Source organism: Rhinolophus hipposideros, assembly GCF_964194185.1.
Source record: "Rhinolophus hipposideros genome assembly, chromosome: 24".
Classification (NCBI taxonomy): domain Eukaryota; kingdom Metazoa; phylum Chordata; class Mammalia; order Chiroptera; family Rhinolophidae; genus Rhinolophus; species Rhinolophus hipposideros.
In genome coordinates, this window is record NC_138070.1 from 12,436,630 (window position 1) to 12,450,288 (window position 13,659).

A 13,659-nucleotide genomic window follows, 5' to 3' on the forward strand; every position below is an offset into this window, starting at 1 on the left:
TCTAAAAGAAGGAAATGAAAATGTTCTCCTAAAAGGCAGAGGGGCAGGTGCTCACCTTGTCGGAGAGGCTCTCAGCTTTCAGCTTCTGTTCTTTGAGCGCCTGCTGCAGAGCGAGAATCTCGGCCTTGTGCTCCTTCACTGCCAGCTCTACCACCTGGCGTGACTCAGTGATCCGCTGGTCGGCTCTTGCCCTGCGGGAGAAACACAGGCCCACTTTCAGAAGCCCCGCCGTCACCATCTCTAGTCCTGATAAGTAACCGAATTGGGTGCAGGCTGGACAGATGCCCAACCCTAATTTCTAGTTCCAAATCATGTCTCGCTTTCTGAATTATTCCAGAGTGAAGATGTGACCCACTTTAGGCCTTGGGTAAATATACCTTTAAAAGATAAAGCTCCTGTGAGTACTCACTTGGAAAGGCTGAAGGGGGAGAGGCGTTTTTCCAAATACAACTGGGCTGAATAGAGTGTGTCAGGACTGTCACACCCTCCCAGGGGAGTGGAAATGGAATGAGGTCCCAATGAAGGACCACTGGGTGCAGAGGACCATGGAGGACCCCATTCAAGGAAATATTTCCTCTACTTGAAGCACATGCAAGACATTACGTGTTTTGGGTGCTCACCAGGAAACAAACTTGAATTGGGTGAATGTACATAAGGTTAGAGAGTAGAAAAACTAGAACATCACTTCTCTCCCCCAGGTAGCTCTTTATGTTTTGCTACTTCCACATCTGGGCTTGTACAAGCTCCTCCACTGGCAACACTTTCCCTCCCTACCCTACTAACTCAAGTCTTAACTTGGCCTTCAAGGGTAAACTCAAAGGCCATGTCCTCCATAAATAAAGCCCTTCCCCGTTTCTCCTCTCAGAAGTAACCTCTCCTTGCCCCATATCCAACACATAAATGCACATCTCTCCTGGCACACCCCAATCTCTACTTTAGGTGATAAATATTTGAATGCATAATTTATCTCCTCCACTAAACTCAGCCTCTTGAGGACAAGAATTATATATTGTATTCATCTCAGTATCCCATATCACACCAAAATGGGGCAAGGAAAGTTCATTTATAATTGCCCCTGAAAGTATGCATGAAATGTCTACCTAAGCACAGCCCATAACTATACTTCCCATGTGTTATTGTGTATTTCTTGACGCTGAAGCCAGCTTCCAACCCCCAATATTATCTCTGAAGGACTGCCGAAACAGCTGGGATAGGAGATGAACTTGAGGGTAAGAAGAAGGGGGTCTATATGAAAGCAACCAGAACGTACTGAGAGGACTTGGGGGGGCCCAAGAGTTAGGAGGGAAATAAGAACAGGACGTCTTAAACCAGCAGCCCCTCACATCAGCAAATACCCAGAGAGGGAGGATGTCCAAAAGGGGAATATTTCTACCAGTTTCTCTTGAAATTTAGGAGTGCCTATCTTTTGACTCCAATATTTTTTAGTTTAACTGACTCAACATAGACTGAACATCCAACACAGGTAACTGCGGCCAAGTTTACTGCGGCCAAGTAAATGTGGTCAAGGAAACACTAAAATGAGTCTGACAGAACCACCTAAATGACAGATATGCCCGTGCAGAGTTTATCTTGCTCAAGGAGTATCACAGGAAGGTAAGTTTCCGAGGAAGGCGACATTAGCGAGGTTATGAAGGCTGAATACGATTCAGCTGTGCAGACATGAAGTCATAGGGTTGATTCTAGTTGACGTGGTGCCTCTCTGCAAACTGGAATAAGGCATCTGTTCCTCAAGACTATTTATTTCCATCTGTTGGTAAACCGTCATAATATAGCAATTTTGTTAGAGCAAAAACCACTTTTCTGCCGTAAGCTGTAAAACTGTCCTAATACATCTTCTAATCTATAATGTCTTTGGTGTGAATGGCACCCTCTAGAGTGGTGCAGTATGCAAACTGTACTATCGTGGCTCTGGCAGGAATAGGAGTCTAGGTTAGGGGACCATGGAAACATAAGTGGGAAAGCAGAGGAAAGACGCAGCCTGAATTTATTATTTCCTCCCAAGAAAGAAAGAAAACAAAAAAACTAAACTATTCTTGCAAAGCAGTTGTTCTCAACTGGGGGCGATTTTGCACCCCCAGGGGACCTTGGACAATGTCTGGTGTCACAACTTGAACAGGGGGTGCTACTGGCATCTAGTGGGTAAAGACCAGGGATGACGCTCAACATCCTACAATACACAGGACAGCCCCCACGACAAAGGATTTTCTGGCCCAAACTGTCCACAGCACCGAGGCTGAGAGACCTAAGGGTAGAAAGACCAGCCTTACACACAACCAGGGATTTAATGGTGATAGTCTTGCTACATGGTCACAATGATATGAAACCTGAGCAAAGAGTTTCTGCAAAGAAAGCCCTGAGGTACTTGCCCTGCTCTGACTCCCAGGCCACCGCCCAGGGTCAACTGACCCCAGCTACTGCCACAGACTCCAACTGACACTGACCATGGTCATAACCGGGATGACCAGCCCATCCTGGTTTGCCCAAGAGTCTGCCAGGTTTAGCTCTGAAAGTCATTTGTCCCCGGGAACTTTTCAGTCCTGGGCAAGCTGGGACAATTGGTCGCCCTGTTCCAAAGTGTCAGGTGTGATCCTGCAGTCAACTGTCATCGGCTTTTTACAAAGAGAAAGTCCCACCTGCTTTGTTTCTCAGTGTCCAGCATCCTCTGTAACTCGCGAACCCGACACTCAAACTGGGACTTCTCGTCCCCGAGGACGCTCCTCCACGCCTCCCACTGCCGCTCCTTCTCTAGCAGCTCGTCGTTCAGGGCCTCCAAATCCATGACCTGTTCTTCCAGCATCGTGCAGGTGGTTTTCAGAGCCTCCATCGTCTGCAAATCAGTACCACTGAGTTGTGCCTTGTATCAAATGAGGATTTCCTGGGTGTTACTTTTGGAGGATTAGTTTCAGAAAAGCACAAGTTTCTAACTACGGCATGAAATACACTTTATTTTTTCCTTCTACAGACTGAGGGGACCAGACAAGAAAGGACGGAGGGTGATTTCTGCCAGAACCCAAAGCAGCCAGGGGGGCAGAGACCAAGCTTGAAAATCAAGTGGCTCACACTAGCCTCCCCAAAGCACTGTATCTCGTTTTTAATTTTTTAAAATCAAAACTAAGAAACTACACACTTTTAAAAGTCACTCTTAAAATCCCCCAAACCTTCGAAACACACACGATTTCTGAAAAGAGCGCATGTACTGGACAGGCTCAGTCTGGGAAGCCCGAGGAGAGATGCCCCAAGCACTCATCCTGAAAGCTAAAGGGAATCAGTGTTCCCCGGATCTCTGACACCGTGGAAGCTTCCTTACTTGCTTCTGGCTGGTGAGCTGCATCTCCCTCTCCGTGATCTCACGGCGGAGATGGTCCACTTCACTTCGTAGCTGCACTATCTCATCGTTGGCGCCGGAAGCCTCATCGAGTTGTTTGGACAAGTAGAAATTTTGATTGTTGAGTTCAGCGTTGTCTTCGGTCAGCTGGTTTAGCTGCTCCTCCAGGTCTGTGATTACCTAGGAGAGAAAAAAGGAACCCAGTCACATACCAAGCGAGTCAATTTTAAATGAGAAATTGCTTCCAGGGCCACGGGTTTTCGAACTGGCGTGACACTGGCAGTCAACGAACGAACGAACGTGCACCTCACACGTTTGCCTATCCGACTGCGAGAGCCAAACCCAAGCTCCCATGCCCACCCACTGAGCACTAAGACACACACCCCGTGGTAGACCAAGACAAGGCTCTGCTTTCTTTCTCACTCAGGATTCATCTGGAAAATGTGGCAAAAGCAAATCAATCAAAAGGGAAGGCCACAGGGAAGGGGCAACTTTAAATGAGATCAAGTTCATGGACAATAATACAATGTGGAAAATGCAAACTGAGGAAAGAGGAATGAAGACTGGTATCGCAATCAGCTAAATAAGCTAAAATGCCCGTGACTCCATCTATAGGACATTGTAATTGGAGATGGTCTTAGAAGGCAAAATAAAGTTCTTGTTGAGAAAGGCTGAGTGAAGGACACTAAGTTATTTTAATCATTATCTTGGGCAAGAAATTGAATTTCATGCAACAAAGGAAAAAGAAAAACTTAAGAGAAGCTCAGAATAATCCTGAAAATACAATATTGTACTACGGCATCCCTTTAATGGTTTTCATTATACAGTTAGCTATCAGAAAATGGGAAGGCATGTATATGAAATTGTCATTTTATTGAAAGAGATTTAATCTGGTTTTGCTAAATTATATCCTTGCTCAATGGCGGAATGACTTCAATTTCAGTGCATTTGGCTTTCCTGTTCTCTTTGCTGAGGCTCAGTATCAGCACTTACAGAGAGCTTTTACATATAATACTTTAGAAGTTTAAGGGCAATTTTCTCATAATACTTGGAATGAGGTGCACTGGCAGTAAATTAAATTTTATATAACAAAAAGATATAAATTAAAAGGAAATGCCTTTAAGTCTATGGTTATTTATTGTTTCCGATTTTCAAACCTAGAGGAGAATTAGTATATGAAATGCTCCCACTGTTTCTGTGACTAATTCCCTATTTTAACCACCTTTGATTAGCAATTAAAACAAAAAAAAAATTCTTCTCGGGCACACAGAATCAAAGAGCATCCATTAAGTACATTTGTTCTATGTGGCTCAGAAAACACAGCTTTTCATTTCGTTAACTGAGCTGATAGGCTTTTTAATGTAGTAAGTGGTCTAGGAATTTGTATTTTAATGTCAGAAGCCATGTTAATTCCTAAGGTACTGGTGTGAAGCACACTGTCAGCTACAGAAGAGGAAATAAAGGTTATCTGGTCAGGTTCTTAGCTGAGACTCCTTTATGTGGGGGGGAGGGGAGAGAGAGGCACAGGAAAGTACTGCAGGAGAGTCATTCCTAGCAGGCAGTTATGCCTTATAGGGATCCCTGTATCACCCTTTCTATGACATGGTTAAATCTCCTAAAACCATAAAGAATGAATAAACAATGCCCGATAATTCCACTGATCTATCTCTCCCCTATGAGTAAACCCATCCCTTACGACAGTTTTCATCCTAGACTGTAAATGTCTCCATTTAACTACTATGCTTCCTTCCACCTCTTTCCCAAAGAAAAACAAGACTGAGGCACACTGGCCTGGAAGCTATGCAGTCAAATGAATTCAGGAACCCCCCCCCCACCACCACCAATAAGCGGCTTTGAATTCTGCTATGCTGGTTTCTCCATCTCTGACATGGAGGTAAATACTGTATTTACTACCCGTCTGTTTCTATCGTTTTAATGTTCCAAATTTTCTTGCATACCATTCTACCTTAAGTATCATGTAGTATATAAGGGATAAAAATTCATGGCCAAGATGATGCTTCATTGTAAAGATTACAATAGTGCCTCTAGAGGAACAAAGAGACCATAGAGAATCTGTTCATGTAAGAATATATACATTGCCAAAATAATTTCCATGCCATTTGAAGATATATTTAAGCCTTTGGGTACCCACTTCCTTTCAGATTTATGGGGAAAAAATGCATTTTGTTATGAATCCATTTCTGCCACCTCTTCTCTCTGTCCTAAAATTAAATTACAAAGTGCTTAAGAAGAAACACATGAAAAAAGGCAGTGAGGTTCCAAGCTTATTGCTCTCACTTAAGTTGAGATGGACCCATTGAAGTAGGAAGGGTCTATTTCCTTTTTGTCATCTGGCTTTCAAGGGGTCTCATGTTTCTGGTTTCTATATGTAGTTTGTAATTGCTGGTTCTACATTTTGTCATAATGTCTATTTTGCCCATGGACAAGAGAAAGATTATGTGTTTGTGTGAAGCACCTGAGCACTCATTAAAGCATTTTAACTCATTCAGACATTTTACGTATTCTTTCTGCGCAAGCCATAACATGTTTAGCTTATGACTGATTTGAGTTGTGGTGCTATGGTATTACGTGTTTTACACACACACACACACACACACACACACACACACACACACAATTGAGGTTGCAGGTACTGAACTGATGTGAGACACAGGCAATAAATTAATGGTCTCCATGGTCAAAAAAAAACAAAGTGTAATAATAGACGATTGGTGATTTTTGAACCAGGTAATGTGCCAGGAGAATTCCTGGGTTTACTTTATGGACTTCAGTTATTCTCTCCACAACAAGGGCAAATGATCTTTTTACTATATTAGAGCCTGTTAACCTTTCAACTCCAAGGACAGAGGATAAAAAACGATAAAGTGAAAAGGCTGATTCCATCGTAACAGTGAAAAAGATGAGCCTGGGAGAAAAAAAAAAGATGAAGGAGACAGCGTCATAATGCAGGGGCCACAAGAGCTTTCTTATATACTGCTTTTGCAGATAAGAGATCTTGGTGCAGTTCTAAGAAAAAACAAGGATATAAAAAATAATCTCCTCTCAGTGTCCAAAAAGAAAAAAAGAAAAGAAACAATCGCTCTTTGGAGTTATTTGTTGTTTTTCAAGGCTTTTACACAAAAGTCAGGGTTCTGAGAAATAGATGTTAACCTCTCCCACCGAGCTGGCAGACCAGTAAAGGGAACGTTACCAGGTAAATGGTAACATTAGGGGGGAAGAAACCAGTCAGATAATGAGCATAGGGTTAGAAAGACACAGGACTGAAGTGCTATTTTAATGCCTGGTTCTTTCTTGAAGGGAGCTATTTGCATATTGTTTATTTTTAATCTTATAGCTGACAGATTGATTCATAATTAAAGCTGTGTCATATGTTTGCCCACCAACTCCCCTCTAAAACAGACTTAGGTAGGGTTTTAGGTGCCAGATTGATTCAAATCCTTTTTTAAATCCCTTCAAAATAGAGAAATGGTCTGAGCTCGAAAATCTTATTGTTCGTGAGCTTTTTAAAAGCTGCTAACCGGGAACTTCTATCAATTGAGTTCTTATAGGAGTTCCCAACAGTAATGAAGATCACAATCCCTAGCGGAGACAATCTCGGGCAGCGCCAACGAGAAAAGAACATCTACCATGTTCTTCTGGTGTCTCCCCACCCATCCCCCCGCCCCGGAAACATTTATTATATTATTTTTATTTTTTAATTAGTTTCAGGTGAACAAAACAATGTAATAGACATTTATCATTTATCTCCCTCACACTGTGTGAACCCGCCTCCCCCCATCCACTATCCCTCTGACATCGCACACAGCCATTACATTTCCACTGTCTCTATTCCTAATGCTGTGCTCCGCTTCTTGTAACTATATACATATATATGGTGACTTGAAAGCAGCCTTTGAACTTGCAAAAGTATAATTAAGACCTACTACTGTTACCAAATATTGTACGAAAGGGGTGGTTTTCAAACTTTTTTAAGGAGCAGAACCCTTTTCTAAATAAAGATTATGTCACAAATGCAATAGAATAATAACAGGAACCAACACTGTTTAGCACTTTCCATGGATCAGGCCCTGTGTAAGCACTTTGGGTGTTATTTAATTCGTGCAGGAACGCCGTGCGGTAGGTATTATTACCAAAATTTCTGATTCTATGACTCAGTGTTTCCCAAGTTTTACTGTTTCTGAAGTTTGAATGGATGTTGGAACTAAGCAGCAGTCTCTCTTCCTTCACCCAGTCACCAAAGAGTAGGTATTAAATGAATCATGTGTCTTACAATCAATGGTATATTGGAATGGAGAACTTAAAATGTTATCCCCATTTTACAGATAAAGAAATGGAGGCTTGGGAGGATAACATCATATAGGTTACCAAGAGGCCAATCTAGACCTAAACCCGGTCTGCCTGACACCAGAGTACGTGGTCTGGACCACAAAGCCACCCAGCTGTTCTAGCTGAAATGTGGGTGGGAGTTCCTCCTTCCATGTGGAGAGGCCACCGGAGGTTTCTCCATAGAATGCCAGGGGTAAGTAAAGGAAGGCTTAGAAGTCACTGTTCCAGAAAAAGCAAATTTGAGGGATAAAGAGTCTACAAGGGATATAAGTTAAGAAAGTAACCAAATCCATTCTACATATTGCCATATTCTAGTAATAACTAAACTTCCAATTTTAAAAATGTGGGGGACAGCAGATTACAATTGGCGCACAAGAAAACTTTTGAATGTGATGGACACGTTCATTATTTTTATTGTTTGGCTGGTTTCATAGGTGTATACACGTCAAAACTCATCAGATAATTGTACTCCAATTATACCTCAATTGAACTATAAAAAAATGCTTTTTTAAGAAAAGTTCTTATGCCAAAAGACTGAAAAATGGAGAAAAGAAGCCTCCAGATGAAGCATTACTGATGTGCACATTTAAAATACATCCACATTTATTTTAGGAAAAAAGAGTAATATAAAAAAAAAAATCACAGTCATACAATGATCTATATTTTATTCAGTGATCATTTAAGAGTATGTATGTAACATAAAGAAATAACTCTTGTGTAAAATAAGAAACCAAGACAATAAGAAATTAAAAAGTAGGGCAAAAAGTACAGAAACAATGCATCACCTCTCCGAGGAAGGGAGGCGAGAATGGAGGAAATCAACAGGCATTTCTAAGTCAGGCCCACCCTGATCCAGCAGCCATCAGCATCAGGAAATACAGACCACAAATCCATCCACCAGGGGCCACTCGAGCCGACAAGAGGCACGCCTCATGATCTAGCTATTCCACTTCTGGGTGTATGCTCATCAGAAACAAGTGCACACAGCCACCCACCAACGGACTAGTACAAGAATGTTTCCTGACAGCTTTATTCATAACAAAAACAATCCACATGTCCATCAACTGGAGAATGGACAGTTCCCTTCATATACTGGAAGCACTACACACCGTAAGGAAAAAGAACGAAAGAACAAATTCTGGACGGATGAACCACACAGACAACTGAAGTTAAAAAAAAAAAAAAAAAAAAAAAAAAAAAAAGCTAAACCTAAAAGAGCACATCCTCTATGATTCCATTTAATTGAAGATCAAAAACAGGCAAAACTAATCTATGGTATCAGAGGTCAGAATAGTGGTTACCCTTTTGGCAAAGAATGCTGACGAGAAGATAGGAGGGAGCCTTCTGGAAGCTGTAAAGGCTCTGTATCTTGATCTATGTTGTGGTTACACAGTTGTTTATACATGTAAAAATTTCACTGAACTGTACACGTAAGATTAGTGCACTTTATACATTTTACTGTATGCATTTAATACCTCAATTAAGGGGGGTAAGCATATACTATCAGGACTTAATGTCCAATTTATAGTAGGTAAAGAGGAAAGAAAGAGTTCATTACAAGAGCATAAAATATGTATGTGGCGGGGGAAGGGTTCTGAAAATTCATACATGCAAATAATGCAAATGGAGACAAGCTCACCAAGGACTGACTAAGGAGGTAATAATACGATGAAAGGACCAAAGAAAGGCAGTGGAACCAAGAATAAAGATAACATCCCTAGTTCTGAAAGGGGCCTATTTCAGTCCTTTGTTTTGGTCAAAAATAGACTTTGCATTTCCACTGATCCTACCTTATTACATAAGCTATGAAAGATGCTTATCAGCTTATAGAATTTATTTCTCTCAATATAAATAACATCTCCCAAAGAGTCCTAGATTTTAAATTTGCATGTCAGTGACCATATTTTACCTGTTAGGAAGTTAAAATTTCTAGATTCCCCAGGAGAAGAAGTCATTGGCATTTCCTCTCTTAGAGGGAGCAAGCTGGAGAAACCTTGCACATATAACTGACCCTAATCGCTGGACAATCTCTGGTTTGGGCTAGCCTCAGAACCTTCTACATTGGAAAAGGAAGTGACGTGGCCTTGGGGCCCTTGTTGCAGCTCCTGAAACCTATTAGTGGTTATACAATGAGAATTACTTGAACCATTACAACTATCCTCCCTCAAACATGAAGAATGGTTTTAAGTTTTTAAAACCGGCAGAAACCCAAGAAACATAAGTCATCTGGGGCTCAGAAAGGCCAAATCAGTTTAACAGCATTAACTCCTTCAAGCGGAAAGTTTGTATCAAAAATCAGTCCCTGATATCATAAAGAGATGTCCCCCTTGCCTTCTCAGTTTTCGTTTTAGGTTATTTTAAATATCTTTGGTTAATACTCACAGTACAGCTGTTACGAAGGGCATCAAATTTGCGCTGGATTTCATCTCTATGTGCCTAAAAGGTAAGAAGTTGATTATAAATTTTCCATAGGGAAGAATACAATTCTACATGCTATGGGTCAAATAAAGAGAACAGCTTTTGCCTACAAAGCAAGCATGCTCTTGCAGCAGTCCCGGCATCTGTTTTTCAAAGAATTGATTAATCAAGTCATCCCCAACGTCAGAAACAAAAGTTACAGGAACATATGAGCCTGTGTTAATAGCAGTGAACTACTTTTTTAAATCTATTTTTTCAATTACAGTTGACATACAATGACTACACATGCCTACCCTTTACAAATATATTTGACCATTCATACTAATGCCTCGGGATGAGTGGAAGAAAAAAATAATAATAAAGGATGAAGTTTTAACTCTCCTTCATTTGTCTTATTCCCCATTCTTAACCTTTGCCCTCTTCCCTCAAATTGACCCTCCCCCTCAAGCCTATTCCTGAAGCACACACACACACACACACACACACACACACACACATATTCAGGAAAATAGTCAGGACAAAGTAGGGACATTTTTTTTTAATCAAAAGCTGCTGGGATTCAGAAACCTCACAGTGACCTTGAAAGAAATATAAAGGCAGAGCTGCTCTAAAACAAACAACATTCATTCAGTTGACAAGGATTTTTGGAGTGCATGCTATATGCCACACACTGTGGTAGGACAGAGCACCTTCATTCTGATGAGGGAAGATAGAACATAAACAAATGATTGATGACAGTGACAAATGCTATGAAGGAAACAGAAAAAGGGAATGAAGGGGATTAAAAGGAACTTATATAGATGGGGTGGTCAAGGAAGCTTTTTGAAGAGGTGACATTTAAAGGGAAACCTGCAAGATAAGGAGGAGCCAGCCATGCAAAGAACGGGAAAGGGCAGAGGGAACAGTATGTGCAAAAACGCTGAGGCAAGAAAAGGTTTGGTGCATTTGCTGAACAGAAAAAGACATGAGTGGCTAGAGCAGAGTTTTGTAAACTTCAAGCTGTGACCAAATAGTGAGATGACAGATGGGATTTTTCTTTGTTTCATCCAATGAAATGGAATAAACAGGATAGAACAGAAAATATCAGAATGTACCTTGGATGGTAAAGGTGAGCACTATTGCAGGAAATTTGTTTCAGATATCATAATTCATCAAGCTTAAGTTGCTAACAATTGTAAGACTATCCCAGTTTTATGTAACAATAAAAAAGTGCTATCAATTAAACTATAACATATTTATGTCTATTTGACTATATAATCATATATAGGTTATAATGACAAGATGCATCCTGATTTTAGATACCTTAAAATCAATTAAATACAGTATACATGCTCTTTTGCAAGGTAAAATGCATTCTTCAGTAGTTTGTGACCAAACAATTTTAAAAAACCACCTGACTAATGCACAGCAAGAGAAGGAAAAACTGGCCCAAGATGATGCTAGAAAGGTAGGCAGGGACAAAGAACCTTGAAAATAGTCTGGATTTCATTCAAAATGCAAAAAAAGTGCAAGCCAATGGAGGTTTTAAGAAGCAGAGTGACATGATCTGATTGTCATTGTGTGAACACAGTAGGAAAATCAAAACAGGACAAAGGTAGAAAAGGGGCAGAGAAACACTGTCATTCAAAGAAGAGAGGATGGTGGCTTGGAGTAGGACGATGGCAAAGACAGAGAGAAGCAGATGAAACTCAGATCTCTTTTGGAAGTACATATGTAAGACCTGCTGATGGAGCCAAAGGAAAGGAGGCATCAAGGATGCCCTGACAGACTTTTGATCTGAGAGACATGGTGGACAATGGCACCGTTTGCTTAGCTATGAAAGCCCAAAGGAGAATCTAGCTTAGTGCAGAGGCAAAAGTGGTCCTTCTCTTTAAAAAGAAAGGAGGAAGGAAGGAAGGAAGGAAGGAAGGAAGGAAGGAAGGAAGGAAGGAAGGAAGGAAGGAAAGCAGGAAGGAAGGAAGGAAGGAAGAAATTAATCTCCATCAGAAGGTCTATAAGACAACTAAATCAAAAATATTAGAGCTGTGATGTGTTCTCTTATGTCTATTTTGCCATAAATTAATACGTAAGTTTGTAACAGCAGATCAGACACTGCAGAAAAACAATTGTGAACTTGAAGACAAAGCAATAGAAACTGTAAAATGAAACATGCAAAGAAAAAAAGACTTAAAAAAATGAACAGAGCATCAGTAAGTTGTGAGACAACTTCAAGCAGCCTGATATACATGTAATTGGAGTTCCTGAAGGAGTGTGGGGGTGAGACAAAAAAAAATATTTGAAGAAATAACGGCCACAAGTTTTCCAAAATTGATGAAAACCATAGACACACAGGTACAAAACGTTCAGTGAACTTAAACACAAGAAACATGAAGAAATTTAAGCTAAATCAAACTGTTTGGCACCAATAATAAAGAGAAAATCATAAAACCAGCCAGAGAAAAAGACAAGTTACATACATAGAAACAAAGAGACTTCTAACCAAGAGATTTCTAACCAAGGAGAGGTGAGGGGGAAAGGTGGGAAGCAAGCTAGAAGACAGTAGAGCAACATCTTTAAAGTATTCTGAAACGGAAAATACAAAAACAAACAACCTGTCAACCTAGAATTCCATACCCAGCAAAAGTATCTTTCAAAAATGAAGATGAACTAAAATCTTTTTCTAACATACAAAAGCTAAAAGAATTTGCCACCTATACATCTGTACTATAAGAAATGTTAAAAGAAGTCCTACAGGCAGAAGGAAAATGACAACCAGAAACTTAAATCTACACAAAAGAATGAAGAACACTAGAAAAAAATGGTAAAACAAAACAAAAATAGTTGTACGGACAGACTCACAGATTCAAAAATAAAGTTATCATTTAGAATCAACTTCCAAAAAATTTAGCAGGTATTTTTATGGACTAACTTAATAGATTATAATTGTTTTCCAAAAATTGGTCTTCTTTATAGCCAGCAATAATACGAGATATTTATTAATTGAATGGGGGTAAGAATGCTATTTATTCAAAGTAGAAACGTGGGTATCTACACGGCTGTTAAAAAATGATCAGTGAGCAAGTAGCAGCCTGGCCCCGAACACTATCCAATTCCCTTGAGTGCACTGCCTGGTCACCAAGGATAAAAGGCATGGATTCTTCCTAAAGGAAGAATAAGGCACTTAGGTTAATAAACTCTAGAACAGGAATGAGCAAATTTTTCCTTTAAAGGACAAGAGAGTAAACATTTTTAGCTTTGAGGGCCATTCAGTGTCCGTCACAACTACTCAATTCTGCCCTCATAGCACAAGAGCGGCCATACTCAATATGTAAACGAATGGGCATCATTGTATGCCAAGAAAAATTTACTGACAGAAAACAGGAGGCAGACTAAATTTGGCCCACCGGTATAGCTTGCCGACCCCTGTTCCACATGTCTCTTTGGTGTGAAATCTCTCAAAGACAGAAACTGGAAACTGAGGGTAGAGTTAGTTCCTTCATAGCCTAAGCAGCGATCAGAACATAGCTCCCTGGCCTAGACTTAGGGATAGATACGCTATTCCGCTTTCT

General features: G+C 40.4%; 1 protein-coding gene across 10 annotated transcripts in view; it reads right to left on the reverse strand.

The window, feature by feature from the left end:
- CIT (citron rho-interacting serine/threonine kinase) overlaps positions 1–13,659 on the reverse strand; it is a 149,596-nt gene that overhangs the window by 32,571 nt on the left and 103,366 nt on the right. For 7 of the 10 annotated variants that reach the window (XM_081036485.1, XM_081036480.1, XM_081036484.1 and 4 more), the window contains 4 exons: positions 10,076–10,129; positions 3,329–3,526; positions 2,655–2,875; positions 56–191 (listed from right to left, as the gene is read on the reverse strand). In XM_081036485.1, the coding sequence (XP_080892611.1) occupies positions 56–191; positions 2,655–2,875; positions 3,329–3,526; positions 10,076–10,129 (609 nt within the window). The remainder of the gene's footprint in view (positions 1–55; positions 192–2,654; positions 2,876–3,328; positions 3,527–10,075; positions 10,130–13,659) is intronic. The other 3 variants (XM_081036481.1, XM_081036489.1, XM_081036483.1) reach the window with 1 other exon arrangement.